This window comes from Symsagittifera roscoffensis, chromosome 6 (genome assembly GCF_963678635.1).
Source record: "Symsagittifera roscoffensis chromosome 6, txSymRosc1.1, whole genome shotgun sequence".
Taxonomy (NCBI): domain Eukaryota; kingdom Metazoa; phylum Xenacoelomorpha; order Acoela; family Convolutidae; genus Symsagittifera; species Symsagittifera roscoffensis.
The window spans coordinates 18,670,878-18,694,982 of record NC_087067.1 but is presented as its reverse complement, the minus strand read 5'-3'; the positions used below and the strand labels follow the sequence as shown (position 1 = coordinate 18,694,982).

General features: G+C 36.4%; 3 protein-coding genes and 1 non-coding gene across 4 annotated transcripts in view; 2 read left to right on the top strand and 2 right to left on the bottom strand.

Annotated features, from left to right (window-relative positions):
* The window catches only part of LOC134848550 (sorting nexin-13-like), a 227,590-nt gene extending 220,071 nt beyond the window's left edge, over positions 1-7,519 (bottom strand). Inside the window, exon 1 of the mRNA XM_063866058.1 lies at positions 7,515-7,519. The gene's annotated coding sequence lies outside the window, so the exon portion shown is untranslated. The remainder of the gene's footprint in view (positions 1-7,514) is intronic.
* Positions 2,660-6,871, bottom strand: LOC134847948 (uncharacterized). Its single transcript, XM_063865249.1, has 4 exons — positions 6,148-6,871; positions 4,398-4,805; positions 3,808-4,150; positions 2,660-3,366 (listed from the first exon to the last, which is right to left on the bottom strand). Exons 1-4 carry the CDS (start codon positions 6,713-6,715, stop codon positions 2,886-2,888), a joined length of 1,800 nt encoding a protein of 599 aa, XP_063721319.1. The 5' UTR covers positions 6,716-6,871; the 3' UTR covers positions 2,660-2,885.
* A 6,158-nt stretch (positions 7,520-13,677) lies between the features above and the next one.
* On the top strand, positions 13,678-23,124 carry LOC134848260 (uncharacterized). The gene is made up of 4 exons (XM_063865645.1): positions 13,678-15,101; positions 17,883-18,367; positions 19,653-20,043; positions 21,916-23,124. The coding sequence occupies exons 1-4, from the start codon at positions 14,180-14,182 to the stop codon at positions 23,001-23,003; spliced, it is 2,886 nt and encodes a 961-aa protein (XP_063721715.1). The 5' UTR covers positions 13,678-14,179; the 3' UTR covers positions 23,004-23,124.
* Trnak-uuu (transfer RNA lysine (anticodon UUU)) lies at positions 16,360-16,432 on the top strand. Its single transcript has one exon. It is a non-coding gene; the product is annotated as a tRNA-Lys (tRNA).
* Positions 23,125-24,105: the final 981 nt, after the last annotated feature.

Here is a 24,105-nt window from a genome sequence, read left to right as displayed (position 1 = left end):
ATGGCCGAAATTCCCGTAGGGTTGAGAGCTCTTCTATTGCTGTTCCGACCACTGAAAGTGGCGAGGAATTTTCTATTCGGGCGTTATCGTTTTTTTTTTGTTTTTCGCGCAAAATGAGGTACCACAAATGATAATCGGAATGGTTCGAATGCCGAGGGAGGGGTCTACCCCTCTCAATTCTGGTTGCCAAACTTTTCCAATGGGTTCCCCTTCGGTAAATTATTACTACATCCGTTTTTGGCTGACCAACCTCAAAAATTTCTAAAGGCGCCGTTGGCTCAAATATTACTATTTTTATTTTTTGGTGGGTGGGGATGGGTGGATTTACTGAAGAAACGCAATTTTTCGTAAAAATTTTCCAAAAAATGCCTAAAAACGTTTCTTTTGGGCCTGTTTTTTGAAAAATTTGCCTGCTGCGCAGAAAATGTTTTGCGCAAAATAGAAGAGCATTATAGTATTTTCTTTTTTTCGGATAGATCGGAAAATCAAATTGATCGACCTAAAAAAACAGTCCGCAAAATTTTCAAAACTTTTCGAAAAACCAACCTCCCCCTCCCCAAAAAAAAATAAAAATAGTTATATTTGCTTGAGCCAAAGGCGCCTTTAGAAAATTTTGTTTCAATATATGTTGCAAAGGCGCAATATATGTTGTAAAGGAAATGTAAAGTGTTTTTTTTTGTTCAGATCTTTTTAAAAGCCCGCATCTTGAAGAGGGAGGGCGGTTTTTCGAAAAGTTTTGAAAATTTTGCGGATTTTTCTTAGGTCGGTCAATTTGATTTTCCGATCTATTCGAAAATACTATAATGCCCTTATATTTTGCGCTAAACATTTTCTGCGCTGCAGGCAAATTTTTCAAAAAACAGGCCCAAAAGAAACGTTTTTATGCACTTTTTAGAAAATTTTAACGAAAAATTGCGTTTCTTCGGTAAACCCACCCATCCCCTCCCCCCCAAAAAAAAATTCTGTGGACGCCACGGTCGAGTGATATATCAATATATCATATTAAGAAATTTCTGTCATTCTAGTGACACTAAAAATTTCACAATTTTTTTCCCAGTATCGAGAAAAATCGTTTTGGAAATTTTTGATTTTTCATCTAATCGCATCTAATCTTTTTTTCTCAGTTGAAGTTAGTTACCGAAAAATCTTGGGAATAAAATTTCAGAAAGAATTAAAAAAATGCTGCTAAAAAATTCAAATTTTTTTATTTAAAAATTTTTTTTGCTGTTTGAATTTTTTTAAGACGAATTCAAACTCATTCGCTAATTTACGCTCTTAAATTAAGAAAGTGGAAATGCCGCAAAAAAAAACGAATGACTTCCAGGAAAGTGAATTTTGAATTTTGATTTTAAGATTTCCCAGCTAAATAAGAAACTTATCCATTGATCCAGTTGTGTCTAATTGGGCTAATTTTGTCAGAGAAACTGTTGATCCTCTAATGTTCTAGAAGTATAAAGAATTTCAAAGTGATTTATTTTTTTCATCAAAATTTGAAAAATTCTAAAAAGTATCATTTTTCTCTTTTACCTGAAATCATTTACACTTTCCCACATTGAAAGTAACCGTTGAAAGTCTCTGCATTATCGTATAGCTTCTGGTAGTCTTAACAACATAACCTCAAAGTTCCGTGGCGATCTGTAATATGGTTCTTCTAAGCTAACAGTTCTAACTGAAGTTGATTTTTTACGGGCAAAAGTGCCAGTATGCGATTGCTGATTAATTTCTGGCGCCATGATGGTTTTCTTTACTAGATTTTATGCTGCAACCTTACATGGTGGCAAAAAAGCTATAAAGCCGTTATAGCGATTGGTTTCTTTCTCATACAATAGGGTACGACGAACAGTATCCATAAAACTTGATGTACTGAAATTTGATTGGAACTCCTTAACTCTTGGCATAGGTCGCGAGTCACTGTAATTTATGAGAATTTTTCTTTAGGCGAGAGCTTAGTTGGTTCAAAATAAAGTGAAATTCATCATCACATGCAAATGAATGCCGACCAGGAAAAAGCGTGTTTCTTTAGGTTGTAGATATCTTCAAATTGGTTCAAGAAAGTGTTTTTTTGTTCAATCTAATAGACTACCAACTAAAAGACTCCAACCATCTAATAGAGGTACCAACTAATAGACTCTAAGGGCGATAAGTGTATAACGATGTAAAGGCCCCTAGGATAGTTCGATAGCTTTTTGAATATCGAGTAAATCCGGTCAGCTTTTCTTACTACTCGAGGTCGTTTTTTTAGCTTAGAACTTCTCCACTTAGTACTTCTATTGAAGCCGAAATCAGACAACATGTGGTAGACTTGAAGCTAGAGGTCAAACCAGAGCTCGTCCTAGAACATTAGTAAGAATCGATGAACGTAGTTAAGTCTCTTCAATAGGTCGCGATGATTTTTTTTCAGGAAATGAAATCAAATTTGTTCAGGCTCAATTGTTTTTGCGGCTTGACTTTTGATTTCTTTTTAAGTTCAGCTCATTTCTTTTGTTAAATGAAGGCAAGTTCCACTATCGAACAGCGAAAGGGTAAGGGTCACGAAAAACGTGATCGACTCCTAGTTTCGAAAATGGAACCAAATTGAAAATGGAACCAAATTGATTTCCCAGCGAAAAAAAAATATTTACCATTGATCCAGTTTTCTCAATTTGGGCCCATTGGACGCGAGTCGCAATGTTCTGAATTATGTGCTAGCTGCACAGTAACCGGGTGCATTTGTTTGAACTTAGTTGCTGATTGTTTCAATCAGCCGTTTCAGGCGGAAAAATTGCTTCCATTTTCCACTTAAAGTTTAAAAATTTTTGTTAAGCACAGAAAAGACCTGATAAGCAATGTTTACGTGCCCTGATACGAATCGTAAGATTCGAAATTATGTATGATTTAGACTAGTCTCATTGAGTTTTCTTCTGGTTTTTTGTTGTTGTCTTTCGACAGCGGCAGCAAACACAGCACAGCAGAACCAGTGGACTGAGAGCCACGCTGGCTACAATTGACAAGAAAAGTGCCAGGTTTGTAACGCCAAGCCAGAAAGGCATGTAGTTGGATTCCTCCACGTCAAATTGAATGGTTTTTCCTTCAGCGACCATTGAATCGACAAATTTCTCCAACTTCTGAACCGCGTTGACACTCGATTCTTCATTTACCATTTTAACGTTTTTGAGGTACGTTGGCAAGTTCTGATAAATGTTTTCGACAGCAGTTAAGAGTTCGTCTTCAGAGGGGTTAGGGGATACGACTGTTCCGAAGTTGTACTTGGTGATCACTTTCGAGGTTAGTTCCTGGTCTCGCATTTGGGGACACCCAATGAAGGCTTTGAGGTTGGACACGCCCTCCATCATGGAGCTGGCACCGCAGTGAGAGAGGAATGCTTTCCTGTAAAGAAAATTAAACATCAATTTAAATTATTTGGATGCTATTAATAGTTTCATCATAGTCTATGCCCACCTCTTCCCTTGGACAGCGAAAAATATCGGTTTAGGGTGTTCTTATGAGTTCAAAATAAAATGAGTTAAAAATTAGTCATGCTTGACTCCATTGAGATATCCATATCAAAGTGAGTGAACATTTTTCCGGTGCTGCAAAGGTTAAACTGAAGTTAAAATTATAGACGATTGATCGGCGACAAACTGATATGAATTAATCAATATATTATCAATTCAACGGGTAAAGTTACATAAATGTATTTTTTAAAATTTATATTTATCTGTAATCATTTATTTTGTATTAGCTTAATTAAGAAAATCCCACCAAATTAAAAACCCTGAGCAAGAAATTGTTGAGTCGAAACACCTTCCTGCTCCGAAAAGGACTTACACTTTGGAATACGTGAATATCTCTTTTTGAGGTTGTTTCTGCCTGATGAACATTCGGCTTCTGTCATACTCCTCTTTCATTTCTTTCTCTTCACTCCAACCTGCATGGCTCCAGATTATATTAAATCTCCCCTGTTTCAAAAATGCCTTCTTCATTATTTCAAACTGTTCGTCGCTAAACACAGCGTAAGTTCCAAGTGCGACATATAGAATGTCTTTGTCGCTTTTTTCGATAAAAGCTCGTATTTCCGGACTCATTTCCTTAAGGTCAGCAATTTCCGTAGGTTGCATTCCGGTTATGTATAGTTTGCCAGGTACTTCTTTCAACGGGAAAATTGGAGGACCTACAAAAATATTAAAAATGTAAATAATAAAAAGTTTTTCTTAATTTAAGTGAAGCTTTGTAGAACTTATCCATCAAGCAAAAAATCAGTTGAGTTTTGCTTTTTTTGTAAGCAAGAAAATTGTTGATTGGTCATTTTTTTCGGCTGCTTACTAACCGACAAAATTACACTTATGAGCTGCAGTTCTTGCAATTTTGAGCTGTTACGCCATTTCAACAACGATGTTTGGCATTTGTTTTTTGCATACCTGCCAAGGCGAGTGATGGATAAGAATTCATAATGTGAAATGCATCTCTGAACTCCTTTTTGATCCCTTTTTCTCTGACCATCGAGTTGAACAGTTCATTGGCCTCCTGCTGAAAGTAGCCCCAAACAACCGAGGCCTGGGAAAAGAAAAGAGTCGTGAAGTAATCCAGAACCCATCTTGGTTTATCGCTGCTGGGTATGTACAGCCCTGCGAGACCGGCGTTAAGAAGATACCCCGCTTGGTACATGGAAGGGTGCGGGGTGGCACCTGCCCAAATGGTCGCATAAGGAATGTTGTTCAGCTCGGCAATGAGAGACACCCGACAATTGAATAGTTCGGCGAGAATCAAGTCGGGTTTGTCGTGCTTGACAAATGAGTCGACGGCAGGGTATCCATAAGTCAAGGGACCTGAAAATTGTTTTAATTTCAATTGAGTTCGATTTGATTAAGTCCCGACGTTCATCTCAATCAAGTTTACATTCAATTGTTAGTTACAAGTGGAAAAAGAAATTCCGGTTACCTGTAATTGGGCTGATACAAAGCGTTAAAGATAATAAATTCTTGTAATTGAAAGATTCGACGATTTTTCAGATTGCATAGACATAGTTTTCCTTTTCTTTTGATCATACAAAATTGCCAATTTTTCATGACTTTATGCATTTTTGCTGGGGTTTCGTGAACTTCTCTCACCAAGAATAACAATCTCGTGTTTTTAAACTCCTTTTCGGCTCTGTTTTCTACTCGTTTTACGCGAAGTAAAAACATTGCAAAACTATTGCATATTATTTACCGAAATTAGTTATAACCCTTGCGATAAACAAGGGTATTGCAATCGCGTACTAGATTTTTTCCGTAAATAACTTTAATCACAGAATTTTACAGTACGAAGCAAGCTGTAATTGATAAATTGTAAATGTTACTTGACCCCCCCCCCTTTGTACTATTTTAAGATATCCATTTTTGGCTAACAGACCTTAATTTTAAAGGCGCCTTTGGCGCCAATATTTGCTAATTTTGAGGAAGCGCGCGCCAAAAAAAACGCAATTTCTTGGTCAAAACTTTCCAAAAAGTGCACAAAACACCTTTTTTAGCCTGTTTTTTTTTTCCAAATTTCGCATGCGGCGCAAGGTAATGTTTTCCTGTCGTACTGCTCAGTGTGTTTCTTTTCTCATTTGCAATTCGAGTGTAAGCAGATTAGTGTTATTTAGATGTTTTGTTTTTAAACCTACAAAAACTTTCTGATAGCGAAAAAAAATTGAAATAGACGACAGTTCTTTCACCAGCGTTTTTCTTTTGGATTTTTTCTCTTAGTTTGTTTGGACTTAGTTCAGAGAAAATTTTCGCCTTGATTCCTCGTGATGTCTGAAAATTTTTGTTGCTAATCGATTCAAATCAATGGCACATTGATTTTTCGACAAAAAATTCAAACGTTTCTCTACATTTTCTGCTTTTAAAAAATCCCGTTTGGATTTTTTTATGACCATTTATCCTGGTTTTGTCTGCATATCAGTTAAACAAGGTCGCTGTTGTTCTCCACCAAGGTTTTCATCAAATTGAGTTTCATTTTAAGACAAATATATGAAAGTTTCGTGTGTTGTTTTTTGGCGTTTTTTTTCCATTTTCTTTTACGGCTCGATGGTTTTCTGTGTAGCAAGTGGTGCAAAGCTCAGCTTCGCATATGTGTTCATATTTCATTCATTTTACTTTGTTTGATATATACAGCTAGACTTAGTATTGAATTGTTACTAACCCATCGCTAGGTCATGGCTGAGTGCAGCGAATCCAGTTTCGTTTCCAGGGTAAAACCAGGGTCCTGAATCATAGAAATCCGCTTTTAGCTTCTCGGCAATGTCTCGACACTGAGAACCAATGACGAATGTCACGCGGTACTTGTCTTTAGCGGAAGAGTGATGCAGTAACGAGTATGCAATTGGAGTCATAGACGAAAGGTGTGAGTCACAACCCGAGACAAGAGCAACGTGAATAGGTTTAGATTTCGACTTCGATTTTGGCCCCGAGTCTTTCTCGGATTTCGTCTTCTGCTCTGAATGCTTCTCGGCTTCCGGTTTTCCACCAGAATCGCTCTTCAAATTTACTTTTTGATTCGTAGTTTTTGTTTTGTGATCCAAAGTATTCTCTGAACTTGGCATCCGAGGGGAACTGTCAACAACCAATTCTTCTCTTTGATCGTCTGGCAGGTTTGACTCTGTCGGAGCATTATTTTCCGATTTAAGAGGCTTCGGTTGTTTCGCTGCAAGCGAATTTGTTGCCAAAGCGGTTAATATAACTAGAAAAATTTTAACCTTTTGGAGATCCATAACCGAAGAAGTGTATGTCTTAGCTTATCATAAATTCAAACCAGAGTTTAGCCGAGGTTAACTATTTGCTTACAACAGGATTGAAGCTTCTCATTTTGTACATTTGATAGACCAAAAATGTGACAGTTGGCTCAAGCTAATTATATCAAGCTGGTTTGGACGTATGTACTTAAGAATCAGAATGATGAATGTCTCATTCTTCTCTCTATTTGCAAACCGTGAGCCTCGGAATCTTCATGTACAGGAACATTTGCATTCTCAATAAAATGCTACTAGATTTGCAATAACAGTATCGACATCCTAATATTTCTGTACCTCCCATCAGTTCTGCCTGCCAAGTTTTTCCAAGGATTAGATTTCGTACTGATGCTATCTTACGAGATATCTATTTTGGAACCCATATAGTCCAATTTTGAAAAAAGATTTAAAGAATTTTTTCAAATGAATCACCTCGACAAATTGAAATAGCTGTCCTAAAAAGTAGACCAAGTTGTTTTTCAAAAAAGGCAAGGCCTCCTCTGCCGTCTAAAGCTTGTGCGCAAATCATTTTTGTTCCGATCATTTAACTAACATCATTTATCCACGAGGGATAGGACCAACATAATGTTGCCTCACCCTCAAGCAACGAGCACGGATCATGGTGGGCCTCGAACATCCGACCTTTCGATTGAAAGGCGGAGACGTAACCACTTCACCACTGCTCCCCTTCATTTCACGAAGGAACTACCCCGGGTTGATCAAAATTCTAATGATACAACTTTCATATATCGAAAATTCCTGAGTAAAAAAAGTTTACGCAATTTAATAAGTGCACAGAAATTTGCATGAAAGTTTTATGATTAGTATTTCAGAAATGGTATGACTAGCATTTTTCCATAAACTAAATTAACTTTCTTTTGCTTTGAAAGTCACCAAAAGTTTACCAGTTTTGTATGTACAATACATTGGAAATGACATGGTCTTACATGTACAATGCATTGGAAACGACCTGATTTGAGATGTAGTACACAAACGATAGTATGAAATTATCAAACTTCTAAATTTTGGCTGAAATTCTCGAAGTTGCTAAATTTTCAAAATCATTATTTTGAATCAATCATTCATTTCCCAGGGGGTACAAAAAGATGCATTACAAAAAAAAATAGGTTTTTTGAACGTTTTCACAAAAATTTTTCTAGAGAAACGGGAAAGTTTTTCAACGATGTGTATTGCAAGACTAAGTTAGACACACAAAACATAAATTTCGCGTGCATTTTTTAATTGGTGCTTTCAGTGTTTGATTTACTTACCATGACTTCGTGTTTCCTTTATTTTCATTTGGCTTAAAAACTTCATTCGGGCCAAGCTACTTTGGCTTAAGTTTCATCGGCTTAGTGACCTAATCTTGGGTCATTTCAAGGGAAGCACAATTTTTTATGTTCCCTCTGCAATTTTTAATTTGATTGGATTTTTACCATTCGGTTTGTTGAAATTTAATTTTTCATTAGTTTTGGCCTGATTTCAAAATGTTTTGTGTAGCCTTTTTATGTGTCGTTTGAGGCGTCAAAAATGATTTTGCATGCCTGTGAGTTATGAGGCGAAGTTAGACGAAAATTTTTTTAGTTGGTTTTAAATTTAAAAATATTTTGGCTGGAAGAGTGTCTGCTGAGATATTTTCGGCTCTGTTACTGCTTGGTTGTTTTTGTTCTGATGCTGATTTTGCATTCTTTTGTTTGGGCGTGTTTTTTTGACAATTATCGTAATCATTTTGAAAGATCTTGTTGTATTGCTCAGCTTGACCTCTGTTAGCGTGTTTTATGTCAAGAATTTTTTCTACGAGTTTACACCAAATTCTATGTCCAAATATCAAAAAAATTTATATTAATTTGTATTAGTTGTGTTTTGTCATAGACTTAATTAATGTATGGAAAGTATGATTATCAGTTTTGGTCTATGGGGGTCAACCCTATGGTGTTTTCCCGGTTTTCACTACCTCAAGAAACAAGGAAAGCTTGAAGAAATTCAGGTGTGATATCATATTAAGTCTTTTTAGGCGTAATTCGAATTCCAACAGTTTTTTTCAAAAGTGTATCATAGTCGAGAAAAATATTTTGACTTTTTTCGACTTTCATACTGAATTTCTCAGAAGTTTGTGACCCTCATTTTAATTCTTTTGCTTTTTTAACGTTATTTGAGCTGTAATTATCTCTCATTTTTGTGTGTACCTAATTTACTTGTCATTCGCCAAAGAAAAGGAAAAAATTTTTGGACTACTTTTGTCGGTTTTTCGCTTATTCATTCGCTTATATCTATTTTAGTTTAAATTAATAATTATGGGGAAGCCAGGAAATGCCCTTTACGTACGTCGAATATATGGATTTGAGATTTAGTTTCAGTATCTGTGTGCTGCTCTAATTCTTTTGATTAAAAAAAAAACAATTTAATGTTAAAGAACAAATATATCGTTAAAGAACAAAATTGTTATACAACAGCGCTGCGCTGCCTCCATGAGGTTTTTGATAATTTTCACAATGATGTGCTCCGTTCACCAAAAATGCTTATCATACAATTTCCTACATCAAAAAGCTTCTCATGCATTTTCATACTTCGCTTGTAAGAACAAAACGCTGAGTAAACCATTTTCTTCCAAAATGAAAAATTTACTAAAAAAAGAACAAAACGTTCATCAAACCATTTTCTTTCAATTTCAAAAACTGACCGAAAAAAGATAATTTTTTTTTTGAAAAAATTATTTTTCATATTTTCCATGCAAGAAATTTTTATATTAAACATTTTTTTCACAAAAATGAATTCTGCAAAAGCTCTTTAAAAAGGGTTTTCAGATAAAGAAGCTTTTCGCATATGAAAATTCTATTATACGAATTTTTCGGTCGACCCGGGAACTGAGAATGATTGAATCGCAGTGCAAACTTCAGTCTTGTGCTCCCCTTTATACTTGGATAATTTAATTAAAGAGGGTGTAAATATTGAATGTCTCATTTTAACTCAAAATTGAAATTAACGGAAAACAATTTTCGCAGCAATATGATGTTACTCCCTAATTTGTTTTTCGTTTAATTTAACTTTAATTGTCTGCTTGAAACTTTGAGAAAATTTCTATTTGCCCCTTTGAAGATTTATCTAGTTGATTAATTGAAATGAGTTGAAGTGAGACATTTGATTTTTGCACCCCCTTTAAATCTACACTTGCGAAAGCAATATTCTTAATTGAGAACTAGAGTTTCTTACAGTGAACAACTTCTTGCAAACTTTCGTCCTGCTTTATTGCGGAATCTTAACAATTTACAGATTCCATCGCACTTGCCTTTGAGGAAATATTGTATCTTGTGCACTCTAAGGTTCGTGGTTCGAATACCGGTCGGACCTCGCTTTTTCAGTAAGTATGCAATTGCAATTTTTTTTGGGAAAACTTGATTCGTCTGACTCTCGGTTTTCTGCTCAAGTTTTGTCGGCTTAGTTGCCACATCACGGATTCTCTTGTGTAGAGAAACCATTTTCTTTCAATTTCAAAAATTGACCGAAAAAAGATAATTTTTTTTGAAAAAATTGTTTTTCATATTTTCCATGCAAGAAATTTTTATATTAAACCTTTTTTTCACAAAAATGAATTCTGCAAAAGCTCTTTAAAAAGGGTTTTCAGATAAAGAAGCTTTTCGCATATGAAAATTCTATTTTACGAATTTTTCGGTCGACCCGGGAACTGAGAATGATTGAATCGCAGTGTAAACTTCAGTCTTGTGCTCCCCTTTATACTTGGATAATGTAATTAAAGAGGGTGTAAATATTGAATGTCTCATTTTAACTCAAAATTGAAATTAACGGAAAACAATTTTCGCAGCAATATGATGTTACTCCCTAATTTGTTTTTCGTTTAATTTAACTTTAATTGTCTGCTTGAAACTTTGAGAAAATTTCTATTTGCCCCTTTGGAGATTTATCTAGTTGATTAATTGAAATGAGTTGAAGTGAGACATTTGATTTTTGCACCCCCTTTAAAGTTACACTTGCAAAAGCAATATTCTTAATTGAGAACTAGAGTTTTTACAGTGAACAACTTCTTGCAAACTTTCGTCCTGCTTTATTGCGGAATCTTAACAACTTACAGATTCCATCGCACTTGCCTTTGAGGAAATATTGTATCTTGTGCACTCTAAGGTTCGTGGTTCGAATACCGGTCGGACCTCGCTTTTTCAGTAAGTATGCAATTGAAATTTTTTTCGGTAAAACTTGATTCGTCTGACTCTCGGTTTTCTGCTCAAGTTTTGTCGGCTTAGTTGCCACATCACGGATTCTCTTGTGTTGCAAGAAAAAATCTTGAGAATCGCAAAAGATATCATTGTAGTTTTATGGACATGGAACTTAGAGTTTTTTGTAAAATCTATTTTTTTGGTCAACTGTTGTCTGCTCTAAGATTGTGGGCTTTGTTTCCGCTTCGTAAGTTTTGTTCGGTTGCTGATTTAAAGCGCAAATTATATGATCGTCTTGTTTGTCTAGATTTCTTGTTTGATAAAAATAGGTGTTATGAAAATGTATGGGACAGAGTTTTTGTTTTATTGAGATTTTTTGAGATGCTTTTGAATTTTTTTTCTCATTTTTCAAAAAATTAAGTTTTTCTCAGAAACTTCTAATGGTTTTCTAAAATGGGTAACAAATTAAAGAACATCGAATTCACTGTGTACCCGCATACTCCACTAGTATTTTTAATTTGCCCCTCTGTTTTAGTCTTCGAAAAAAATTTGTGGGGTGATATTGACCCATATTTTTGATTTCTTTGTTCGATTTTCCAAAAACTACCCTCTTAATCTGAGTTCTCGGTTTAATTGAACAAAATTGATTTTAAAAATTCACTGCCCCAGCGGATAAGCACAAAATTTTTAGAAATAAAGTTATGGCTCTCAGAATAATTACTTTTTTTTTTTTAAATGTTTACCGAAAAATTAACTGCTCAAACCTGAGATTTTGGGTTCAATGGAGATAGCAGGTAGTGAAAAGCTCCCCTGCTTTAGCGGTCATCATAAATTTTCTGACAAAAGGTTATTGCACAGGGAAATGTTTTGACCGTTAATTAAAACTTTTTGAATTTTCTCGAAAAGAGCTGTGCTATATCTGAGACTTTGTGTTCAACTCAAAAAAAAGTTTCGAAAAACTTCTTTGAATATTGGACTACGTCCAAGTGTTTTTCGACATCAAAAATTAAGGCCTTCGGAGAAGTCAAAGATAGTTTTCGACCGTTTATGGAACATTGGTGCACAAGATCTACTCTCTCAAATCTGAGCTTTTGGGATCAACTGGAATTACAGGTTGAGTGAATCTCTTCTGCACAAACGACTACACAAAAGCGATGATTCTCGGAATTATCAAAAGTTTTATCGAATGAGTAGGTTTTTGGAAATCTAACTTTTTTTATTGGCGGGCCGAACTTTTAAAAAAACATGTTATGGCCATCAAACATGTCAAACTTTTGAAGCTTTGACCGATTATTGGAAACTTTTCGACTATTGCGCCAATTTTCAACCCAGAAAACCGCTTTTGGGATTTTTCTCTACGTAAGCGGCTACGACCGGCGTTTTTCAGAAAAAAAATTATAGATTTTGGAAAATTTTTGACCGTTTGTTAGAATGTTTGACCGTTATTTGCAACATTTTTAATTTTCTTACAAATTACCCTGTGAAATCTGAAATACAAATTTCAGTTGAAAGAACCGGTTGCGAGAACCGTACCTTCAGAAGCGGCGACTCTTTAGTTTTTTGTAAGAGAAGTGATATTTCCCGTAGAAATTTCCCCTATCTCAAAAAGTTTTACTCTCACTTGTTTTAGTAGAGAAACAACTAAAGTTTTGGGCAAAATACTTTTTTTTTGAAATCCAACTTTTCGTTCCGCATGATTGTAACAAAGTCATACAATATCAAACACGTATCTCCAGCTTTAGCTGGGTATTTAGTTGTTTTTATCGAGACATACGAAAATTTTGGTTCACCTAGTTTTTTATAGCTTTTTCTTTTTTTTTCGACGCGTGTTTGTGCTGTACCGCAAGTGGTGCGAAGCTCGGCTTCGCCTGTGTTAGAACATGTTGGTATAGTGGGGTGCACAATATTGAATTTTGAACTTCGATTCATTCGTACTCAGTTAAGTGGATGCTTTCTCAACGCTACGTATCATACTTGTGCCCAGGGGCAGATCTAGGGTTTTCTCGAGGGGGGAGGGAAATTTTCAAAAAAAGTCAAAAATTTTGTCGATCTTTTTTAGGTCGAGTAAATTGATTTTCTGAGCTCTCACAAATCATTAAAGACCCTATTTTGACAAAAATTTTTGTGCCGCAGAAAGGCATTTTTCGTTTTAGGCCTTTTTCGGAAAATTTGACCAAAAAATTGCGTTGTTTCGGCGCGTGCAAATTTGAGGACTATTTTTTTTCAGTTTCTATTCTTTTTTCCAATATTGAACTCATACATATAATCACCAACGGAATTAGGGAGGGGGCGAGGGTTTGTATTATTTTTGAAGTTGAGCCTGCGGGGCAGAAAATATGGTCAAAAGAGGGTCTTCATATTGATTTGTCATAGCTCGGAAAATCAGTTTAGTTGGCCTAAAAAAAAGAAGATCGATAAAGTTTCAAAAATGTTTTGAAAATACGCCCCCCCCCCCTGCCCCCTCGAGAAAACCCTACATCCGCCACTGCTTATAATTATTCAATATTTAAGAAATCAATGTTTTATCTCATCATATCATCTCTTCATCATAGCTGAGCATCTCGAGTGACTGTTTTGTTTTGCTTGAATCTCCTTTGAAAATGTCACAAAGCAATTCTTCAAACTCTCGGTCTCGTCCTGTAAATAAAGGAAAGAAAAGAAAAGCTGCTTTTTCCGCTTTCTTTGTTAAAAGAAAGTATATCCCAAATTTCACCTGTTGTAATTTAATAAATTCCCCAAAATCATAAAAAGTTTAGCTCTTTTCCAGGACAACTGTTTTCCAGAGTATTTATTGCTTTAGTTGCTTTTGTAAATCCTTCTCTCTTTCAATAGCTTTGGATGAAAATGGCTCTGCAAAATCAGTCTCAGTAAACTCCAGATGCAAAAATTTTTAAGTGGATTTTTGTGGAATTATGGCAGATACGTTCTATCCAGGAAGTCAGATATAGTTTTTCAGATCAGTTGCTTGCTATATTTCTCTTGACTAGCCAATCGTAATGGATTTAAGATACAATAAACATCGTCTGGCCTTTTTAGACCACTATTATTACTTTATTTTTCCTCCTTCAATTAGATCAATAGCGTTCGTCTATTTCCTATGTTTCCTTATTTTTAGTTTTTCCCTTTATTAAAACCGTTTTATTTTATTTAATTGATATTTGTTTGCCGTGTTTTTGCATTTATTGTATACTTTTTCGGCAATTTATTGATTTATTATCACTGGCTGAAACTTATGATATTTTTATAAAGTCTTATCTATATCGAACTAACCATTCAAATGGCCAATTTAAAATCCTCTCCTTTTCCACCCAAAATGTCATTCAAACGTGAGATGAAATCTTTTCTCGAAAGTCAGCAAAAACATCAGGAAAATTCTGCCATGTTTTCGTCATCTAGTGCAATTTCATCAGAAAACTCAGTTTCATTATCTCCTTTTTTACCGAATTTAAAAGTGTCTCAATCTTTCGATTCTTCTGGTAGCAACTATAACACAAATGTTTCTTCTTTAGCTTTATCCAGTGCAAGTTCACGTGCTTTTTCTCTCTCACCGAGTCGGATTTCTCCCGAAACGGTTTTAACGGTTTCTGAAAGTTTTGCCGGTTTTTCGGGGGAGTCCCAAATCAAAAATCGCCAGGCCATAACAACTGAATCACCAGATTCAGGAGTTGATAGCAGTTCAGTCGTGGACAATGATGACCATGATTTGGACCATGGCCGAGAAATTGACCACGAAGTTAAATCTAGCGAGGAAATTGATATTCACACTCTTTCTCGTGACAGCAATGAAGTTTTGGGTTCATCGGTTGAAGCTACAAAACTGTCCAAATACTTCGGCTCTCAGATGGATCCGGAGGCTCACAGAGATTCTTCGATGCTGAGTTTGAAAAGAAAACTGGACGAATGTGAATCTCAGTCCCAGTTTTCGGCTCAGGAATCTTTTGAACTTCGGCGGCGAAGTTTGGACCCCAGTTGGTATATACGATCTCGCAAAGGATCCGCTGCACTGTCAACATGTAGTAACGGAACAAATGAAGGTGAAAACTTTCCCAATAATAAAGACCCCGAGCTGGATTCGAACTCTGGCCCTGAGGATGGGAACGAAGGTGAACAGAGTGACTTCGACATGGGAATGGATTGTGCTTCGCTGGAAATTATCGAAGATGATGAAAGCATTGCTGGTACACACACGACTGAGAAGGGTCAGTACATTTTCATATTGCGTACCCTGCAGTTGTTCAATTTTCTGGCAAAATCAGTCCTAACGACTTTTTTGTTTCCCCTTTCACCAAAACTTCTATATTAAAAACTCATTATGTTACTCAAGTCCGATTTATATATGAATAGATATGTCGGCTCTTTTTCCTTTTCCCCCCACCTCACTCAAACACAATTTTTTTGGTCTAACGAGTGGTTTTACAAGGTTAATTATGAAGACCAAAAATGTTTGTCAAGGCCTGATTAGTCTGTATGTCATTTTTCATGACAATCGGACAAAATGAACAGGAACTTCAAAAATAAAAAATTGCAGGTGGGGGGGGGGGGGGGGAAGGAAAAAGAGCCGATATGTCTGTAACCTGTTTAGCTAACCGTTAAAAAATTATCAGATAATTTCTTTCGTGGTGTTTCTTTCTCCTAGGCTCTTTTTCCGGTACTACTATGATAGAGTGGTCCCACGAAAAAACAACTATGATAGACGGGTCCCGCATGCATTTCACATGTTCTAATTTTGACAACTAATTGGTGCATAAGTTATTCATTTCAAAAGCCAGAAACTAATATATTGTGTATATCAAGAAATATGCTCGCTTCAACTTATTTTACGGTTTAACATCCATAATTGGTTTAACTTTTTTTGTCATCAAAAGTCAATTTTGTCATTTTTTTAAAAAAAGTTTCTAACTTAAAATGGCGAGGGATGTTTTTACTAACTAAGTACCAAAACATGAAATTTGTATGAAAATATTTTGCGACATATTTCGGAATGGCGAAAACATAATTGTTAAACGATTTGAGAGCTCAAGGTGTCTTATTCTCAAGTGACCTGGTTATTTTCAAGGGACCTTTCTATCATAGTAGTACCCTTTTTCCTTCCCCCCACCCTTTTCTTTCATGATTAAAGTTACTGTTCACATAGACCGATTGTCATGAAAATTGACATGCATACTTATAAGGCCATGACAAACATATTTGGTCTCCATAATCAATCTTGTAAAACCACACCACTCATTACACCATAAAATTGATGCTCGTGTGAGGTGGGGGGGAGGAAAAAGAGCCCAGAATTCCCTAGAGAAAAAGGAATATGTTTTGATGAGTATTTTATTGAGCAGCATTCATGTATTTTATTGAGCAGCATTCATGTAAATGCAAAGCTGCGTTAAATCTTGTTAGTAAATGAGTGAACGATAGTTGCGTGAACCTTTTAGTACATTTTGGTCCTGTAATATGACCTTTCGAGCCCTGCTAGCTCAGTCGGTAGAGCGTTGGACTTTTAATCCAACGGTCAAGGGTTCGAGTCCCTTGTGGGGCGTAGTTTTTTAATTTACAATCAGATTGAATATTCAATCTCTACAAACATTCGTTTATGTTTGCGTTTGATTATGATACAATCAATGATTTTGTAATTACAATCAATGCGTTTGTAATTACAATCAATGATTTACTTGAACAAAGAGCCGTATGATAGGTAGGTCCCTAAAATTTAGAAGGGTCCCTGCAGGAATTTTGTGCTTAAAATGTTCAGAAACAGGTACTATGAAAATGATAGTGGTCCCTTGAAAATAACCAGGTCCCTTGAGAATAAGACACCTAGAGCTCTCAAATCGTTTAATAATTATGATTACGCCTTTCAGAAAGATGTAGCAGTATATTTTCAAACAAATTTCATGTTTTGTTACCTCTTAAAACCTCCCCGTCACCATTTTAAGGTTGAAAAAAAAAAAAAAAACCGCCAGTAGTGGGTTTTGATGACAAATAAGTCAACCCAATTATATGGTTGTTAAACCGTAAAATAAAGTAAAGCGAGCAAATTTCAATATGTAAACAATAGTGTGATTGCAATTTGTTGGCTCGTGTTTTTGAAATTTTCTCGCGGGAAGGGGGAGGGGGGTGGTTTTTTGAGTGGGGGGGGGGGGGACTTTTAAGCAGATCCGGCGTTTTAGGCACTTTTTGCGAAATTTTAAACCAAAAAATTGCGTTTTTCGTCACGCGCTCCCCCATCAAAGTTAGTATAAATGTCGCCAAAGGCGCCTTTAGAAAATTCTGAGGGTCAGTCAGCCAAAAACGGATATCTCAAAAAAGTACAAAGGGGTGAACCTTTAGGTCGGCAGGGGGACGAATCCCTATATCCGCTTGTGCTTGTACCGAACAATTTTGAAGGGTTAGTTTCTTGGGGCCCCTCTGTCACATTGGTACACCTTTCCTGCTCTCTCATTAACAAAAAATGCCTCTTTTCCACTTACCCCTCTTCCCATCTCGAATTTTCTTTTTATTGTTGTTTTACATATAATTATGGCTAAACGCGTGATTAAGATGGGTCGTGAAAGTTTTTTTAGCCTTAAAATATTCGTTAACATGATTCGCAGTTGTTTGCTTATTTGCCATGGTTACTTTCTTTCTAGGGACAAATTTGTAGCGTGAACAAATTTGAAAACATTTTTCAACGCCTAAAATGCCTGTAAAATGTTAAATTAATATTTATTCCACATTAATGGAAGAGCCTTTTTTCTCAAAAATTCCCTGTTACAAGGATTTTTATAGCAAAATATCATCTCTCTTTGGTTTCAGATCTCGAAAATTCGAAATGGCTGGCCGATTTAAAGGTTGAAAAGACAACATTAAAAAAAGGGTTGTTCTCTGCTGTAAATATAAAATGCGCGCACCACTGATCATAATTTGCACCAAACGAAAGCGGAGGCACGGGAGAAAAACATATCGTTATGCAAGGTGTCTCAAGCCGTAAATGTTGTGTTGCATTTCAGGTTCTGGAATACCCAACAAACGTTCAAGTGCCTCAGATACTCCTAGTGACAAAGAATACGACGAAGACTCTGACATTGACGAACACGTGAACACAGTTCGACAACATAGCCTGGACGTCACCGAAAACCCGAAACAACACCGAGAAGAATCCGAAACGAAGCGAGGCGATGCGAATGGTTCGAATTTTCTGTCGAAACTTCCCATTCCGATCAAGTGCGAAGAATGTGGCCACACGTTTCATTCGAACGCTTCCTTTGCGATTCACCAGCGAAAACACACTGGCGAACGACCGTTCGTTTGCGACGAATGTGGTCTCGGCTTCACACAGAAAGGAAACTTGTCCCGACACAAGCAGACACATTTAGACAGCAAGCCTTTCAAATGCGATCAGTGCAGTTACGCGACTAAACGCAAGGATGCTTTGCTGACTCATAAATCGACACATTTCCTGAACAAACGATACAAGTGCACTTATTGTAGTCAGGTAAAAAAAACTTTCTTTTTTTTGGACCAAGTTAACATCGTCCTCCCCAAATCCGTTTAGGGGGGAGGATGTTAACTTGGTTCTGAGTTTGAATTCTGAGTTCGAAAGGATTGTTACTTGATCCCTTTTTTTAACATACGCTAGTGGTTTACAAGTTGATTTAACCGAATGGAGCTTTTCGTACTTGATAAATCTTGACTGCAAAACGCAAATTTTTCAAATTTAATCAAATTAATTGCAGACATTTTTTAAATGGAACTGCCTCTTTTTCTATCAATTTAATGATTTGACAGCCGCTGCTGCGAAGAGTTTATTGTTGGTATTAGATCGCCTCTGATGTTGACACACATCTTTTTATTGCTGTCACGTTGCGAAGATTTGAGAAAAAGGCTTTTTTTTTCAATTTTCTCATGAACCGCCAAAAAATAATGATTTACAAGTAATTAATGCCATCTTGAATTTGAACACTTGTGGCTCAATCCATTGTTTGTATTTTTTCACACAGATGCGGATCAGTAGGAAATCAAGCTAACTGATTTAATTGTTTTCTAATTCTCTTTGGAAATTATCCAATACTAGAAGAGGAAACAAAAACAAAACAAACGCTTGAGAAACAGTTGTTGGTTTTCTCGCTTTTAATGTCGATCGTTGGCATCGCTTATTCTTATCAATTATCAGCTAGGACAATAAAGATGTTCAATTTCAAAGACATACTAGGAAAGAGGAGTTTGTTTAGACTTCCTCGTGACTCTGAGTTTTCTCCCGTAATTTGGACAATCACTTAGATAACATGAACATATGACACTTGAAAAGATCCAAGAAATCCTTTGTTCTGGTATTGGAAATATTGGAAGTATGAACTGAATTGTGCATTTGTCGTATACAACGGGTGCAATAATCGGGACCTTAGTCGTAAGATAGCTACTTTCGTATCAAGTAACATATTTGAGAAAAAATGGTTGATGAACCAGAACCTTGCACAACTGGATTTATTAATTTTTTTTCTCAGTTAAACAAACTGTTTTGCTTCATATGCTTTAAAATTGTAAAATTTTAAAGATTTTCAGATCAGAGATTACGAAATTTCCAGTAATTTGCGTCATGATGTGCATGTCAAATATATTTATTCCACGTTGAAGGCTTGGCAAACATTTGACGCCGATCGCAACCATTTGGCGATTGTGCATATTCATATGTTGAAAAACTTTCAACAAGGCAGCTAATCCTCGTTAGCAGCAACTCTAAATTATGAATTCACTGGATAATGATATTTTGTATTTTTTAGGCATATAAGCAACGTCAATCCCTTCGGGATCATCTGCGAGCATGTCATCGGATCCCGAGCGAAGAGCTGCGCGATATCTTGTCCGATAGTGTCGCTCAAGTTCAGCTTCGCTCTCTCGGCTCATCACCCTCCCCTTCGACCCCTTCTCCACGCCCGCCACAATCAGGGGGACTTCTTTACCCTCCTCGAGGACCGAGTCAAATGGGGTTTGTGGGTCCACAGAAAGATCTGGGGGTCCCAATGAGCACTGATTCCGCTCCGGGAAACTACGGTTTGGCGGGACTCGGAGGTGCAGTCGTGGGAAGAGCGGAACTGGAGGAGCGGCTGAGGATACGTCATCAGCAGATCATCGATATCAAGCAGAAATATGCGACCTTGCCTCCAATTGATGGTAAAATTTTAATTTCAGTGTTTTAAAGCATTTTCTACAATTTTTACAATTTTGATAATTTTTTTCTAGTCCTTCGTAATTTTTATCTCACATTCCTTTTGAATTTTAAAAAAATCTCTGACCTCCGTAATTCTTTTTTGTTGACGTTCTATTCGCTGTTTTATGTGAGTAGATTGTGACCACCAACATTGAGGTTAGTATTAATAGTTGTGCTCGTTTTGGAGTTTCATTACAAACTGAAGTTTGGTCAACAAAATTTAATTGATTTTTCTTGAAAAATGTCAGCTCTGCTGCAAACAATAGCTCGATAGAGGAGTCATTAATATTTGACAGACCAGCTGCAATTCAGCCGATCGTTCGATTAGTCATTCTCTGGAAAAACAAACAGGTTCCAGCTGATTTTTTACTCTGATTCAGACACGCAGACGTTTTCAAATATTATAATGTATACAATATTTCCTTTATTGCTGGATAAATAAAAGGATTTATTAAGATCTGGAAGCATTTTAATAAATAATAGATTCGCACCGGTGAATGAAACGCATTTTCTTTGTGCTCGCAATCCTTCTTTTTTCCCCTTTTTTAGACAAAAACCGAATACGGAAAAATATTTTTTTTTGCGCCAGGTTTTTCTGTATGAGTCTTTGTGTACATGTACGCTAAAATAAATGATGTGGAACATGAAGTTCAATCAGACATGACTAATACTAATGGGAAGGATTTCTAGCATCATGGCCGTTGTACAAAATAAAAAAATGGGAGTATTAAAGCTAATTTTATAACGGATACCAGATGTATAACACTGATTCCATATGTAACTCAAGTATGGACATAACTGAAACGAAAGGAGTTTATCCAGGCGCCGGATGTTAGATGTTGGACGCACTACTTTTTTCTTTTTTGGAATATATCAGATACGTATATGATTAATCTTAGGTGAAAACGAACTTTAGAGAATCTTTTGCTTTTTTCTTTATTTGTTCAATTTGTGTGTTGAAAAATAGTTTTAAAAATAGCGTCAACACCAGTTGTCGAATAAAAAGTGAAGTTTTTCACGGCAAAAAAATGTACTTGGAGAGTTCTTGACGCATCGACATGTTGGAATAGGTACTTTTTTCCGACAAAGAGTCTCCCATTTTCTCGCGATTGATGTCGCAAAACCGTGTTTAGCTATCCCCTAACGTGACAAGAACACATGTCGCCTGGCATAAATGGCCTGCAGTTACATTTGCGCTCGAGACCATCTTTGATGTGCGCTCTTTGTAACAAGTGTCAATTCTGAACAACGCCGCAAATCCTAGGATAGAATCAGCTTTGAAAAATCGAACGAAAATGATGTTGACTTAGAAATTAGAAAAGATGAAACTGTGTCGGACAACGGAAAAGTAGCAGTCGCATACTGTGCAACTACAGCAGAATGCTCCGAACTTCTTTGTTCACTTATCATATCATTTAAAACTAATGTTTTCGCTCTCATCGCAACGGTAAAACGAAAAAAACTTAAGTTGTTTTTGCTGGAAGAATTTCGACAATGATTCAAAAAATGATAACTTCCTATTTATCATTTTCATAAGTTTTAGTTCAGCGCCAATTTTATTGATAGCTTCTTGAAATATGGAATCATACCAATTAAACCAAAAAGGGTTATTTTTGACCTATTTTTTCAGGCTTCGAAGTTAAAGTTAGTGTTTTTGAAGATTTAAAAATTTTGATTTAAGATCAGGAAGAATGTTTTTCAATTTTTTTTTGAAAAATCTACCAGGTCAAAAACCAGTTGTATTGTGGTTAAAGCACACTTTTGAAAGATTGAGCTGTCTTTATAAAGTTACCTGATTTTTAAACTAGCATTTTCAGTTAATCATATTTTTCCAGGAGCTCTGAGTCGCCGTGTGTCATCTTATCAACCAGTATCACCACCAGCTTCCTCCGTAAACGATCATCGACAACATCACTTGCCACGACAACATCACTTGCTACCCGGAAACCTTTGCGACCTCACATTAGGAATGGACAGAAATTTACAAAGATCTGTGAGAGATCGTTCTTTGCCACCTGTGGGGTTCTTGCGACAAAACCAGGGACTCATTCACACAACTGACACTCGTGTTTTGTCATCTCAAAGCTACTTGGGGCCTCACAGCTTACTCCCCGGAGGCTCTGGAGGTAATTTAGCATCTGTTTTGGCGAGAAACCTTCCACATCGGGAGGAGCGCCAGCTCCCTTTGGGACACCCTGGGAATCTTTACTCACAGTCGAGACATCCTGTTTCCGTTGATGCCACTGGGTTGCACGCCAGTGTCGCTGTGACAACCGCGCAACATATAAATGCTTTAGCTGCCGCCTATAACTTACCGGGATACCCATCAATGGCAAAACCTCCGGCCGGATTGCACGCAAATCACTCAAATAGCGCAGTCGCTATTGCGTATGCGCATCATCAACAGTTGGAGGCCGCGAGGCGCATCAATCAAAGATTTCAACATCAGTTGCCACCCCTAATTAGACCACCGCAGCACAGGAATGATTCTATTCTTGCCGAAGAAACGAAAAACGATGGTACAAATACCAAGAACGTTTTAACTGTCAATGTTTCGCCAGTCGATATATCAGAAGAAAATCGATCTTCCGAAATTCCAATAAGTGACAGCTCAATGGACCAGGAAAACTGCCGCGTGCGGGAATTGAACCCTCAGCCATCAAATATGACACGAGATACGAATAAAAAAGACGCCTGCTTGTCTTGCCAAAAAGATTCATTGAAATGTGAGACGTGTTGCATTGTCTTCAGTGACAGTGTCATGTATACTATTCACTTGGGTTTGCATTCTAAGTTGGACCCTCTGAAATGTAATATGTGTGGTTTTGTGGCTGAGAATCGTTACGATTTTGCTTCCCACATAGCGAGAGGAGATCACAAAACAACTTCGAGCTCTCCATCATCTCCCAAAAAAACTTTGTAAAACTATTTTGTGACAGAATTTATCTTAGCCTAAACCTATGTTTCTTAATTCTTTTAGCTGTTGTTCTTGCTTTTGTATTTATTGAAAGTTTTTTTTTTAATATTGGGATAGATTTCAGATTGCAGTGCAATATTTGATTCAATGTTTTCCATTTTCATTTACTCTTGTAATACGCTAAAACATGATTATCATCATGTAAATGCGTCTTCATTTACCAGTGCCTTCTTCTTTTCTTTCCAATATACCATATCATCACTATTGTAAATTTCATTGTCCTTAATACAATTTGACTTGATCCTCTTTTAATTCGAAAAAAAACGGAGAGGTTTTTTCTAGAAATTCTGCATCATACATTGAAGCAACATTGTGGAATTCATCGTACGAGAAAGATTGTGGAATTCATCGTACGAGAAAGATCAGTGGCGCAAAAACCTCAAAAAGTTATTCTCGAAGAATTGTTCTCCTTGAATGCGATACCACGCTCTTCTATCAACTTTTGATAGTTTACTTTATGAGCTACGTTTTCAATCTAACCAATTTCTAGGAGTGGAAGCTAACAAGAACTAATGCGGGTTTTCCCTTAAGCGTTAACCTGTACTTTGAAGAAATCCTTTCAGATTATCAAATTTACCAACATTTTGCAATTTCAAAAGGTTCCCCAAAAGATATTTAAGGTTCTCGCAATTTGAAGGTTCTCGAATGATAAAATGTTTTTTTTTTGTTACAGCTAACTCTACTTTATACAGCTAAAAGAATAAAAGTGAATTAATCTGAAAGTTAAATCACTAAAAGGTGATAGAGCATTCTCTCCGGCGGAGAGAATGAAAGTGTGAAGCTCAAACATATATGACCGGTTAAATCAATTGAATAAGATAATGAGATAAACTAGAATAAGTACAAAAGTGGAATCACATCAATCCTCAAAGCAGGAAAAAACTTATATTGCAAAAATAACTAATTACCTAACTAACTGCTCTTTTTCTCCCCTTCGAGGGCAAAAATGAAATTTTAAGCACCATATTTGTGCACTTAGTTAAGGTTAGATTTATCAATTGAAATTAATTTATGCAGTTAAACATCGATTTCGCACTGAATTTGAAGA

What these genes read in the sequence shown, in the direction of transcription:
- LOC134847948 (XM_063865249.1), bottom strand. Translation starts at nt 6,715, where the DNA reads ATGGATCTCCAAAAGGTTAAAATTTTTCTAGTTATATTAACCGCTTTG. An exon ending in TCCATCACTCGCCTTGGCAG is followed by an intron (nt 4,151 to 4,397) that starts GTATGCAAAAAA and finishes ATATTTTTGTAG; the next exon opens with GTCCTCCAATTTTCCCGTTG. An exon ending in ATATTCACGTATTCCAAAGT is followed by an intron (nt 3,367 to 3,807) that starts GTAAGTCCTTTT and finishes TTTTCTTTACAG; the next exon opens with GAAAGCATTCCTCTCTCACT.
- LOC134848260 (XM_063865645.1), top strand. Translation starts at nt 14,180, where the DNA reads ATGGCCAATTTAAAATCCTCTCCTTTTCCACCCAAAATGTCATTCAAA. An exon ending in AGTGCACTTATTGTAGTCAG is followed by an intron (nt 18,368 to 19,652) that starts GTAAAAAAAACT and finishes TGTATTTTTTAG; the next exon opens with GCATATAAGCAACGTCAATC. An exon ending in GACCTTGCCTCCAATTGATG is followed by an intron (nt 20,044 to 21,915) that starts GTAAAATTTTAA and finishes ATATTTTTCCAG; the next exon opens with GAGCTCTGAGTCGCCGTGTG.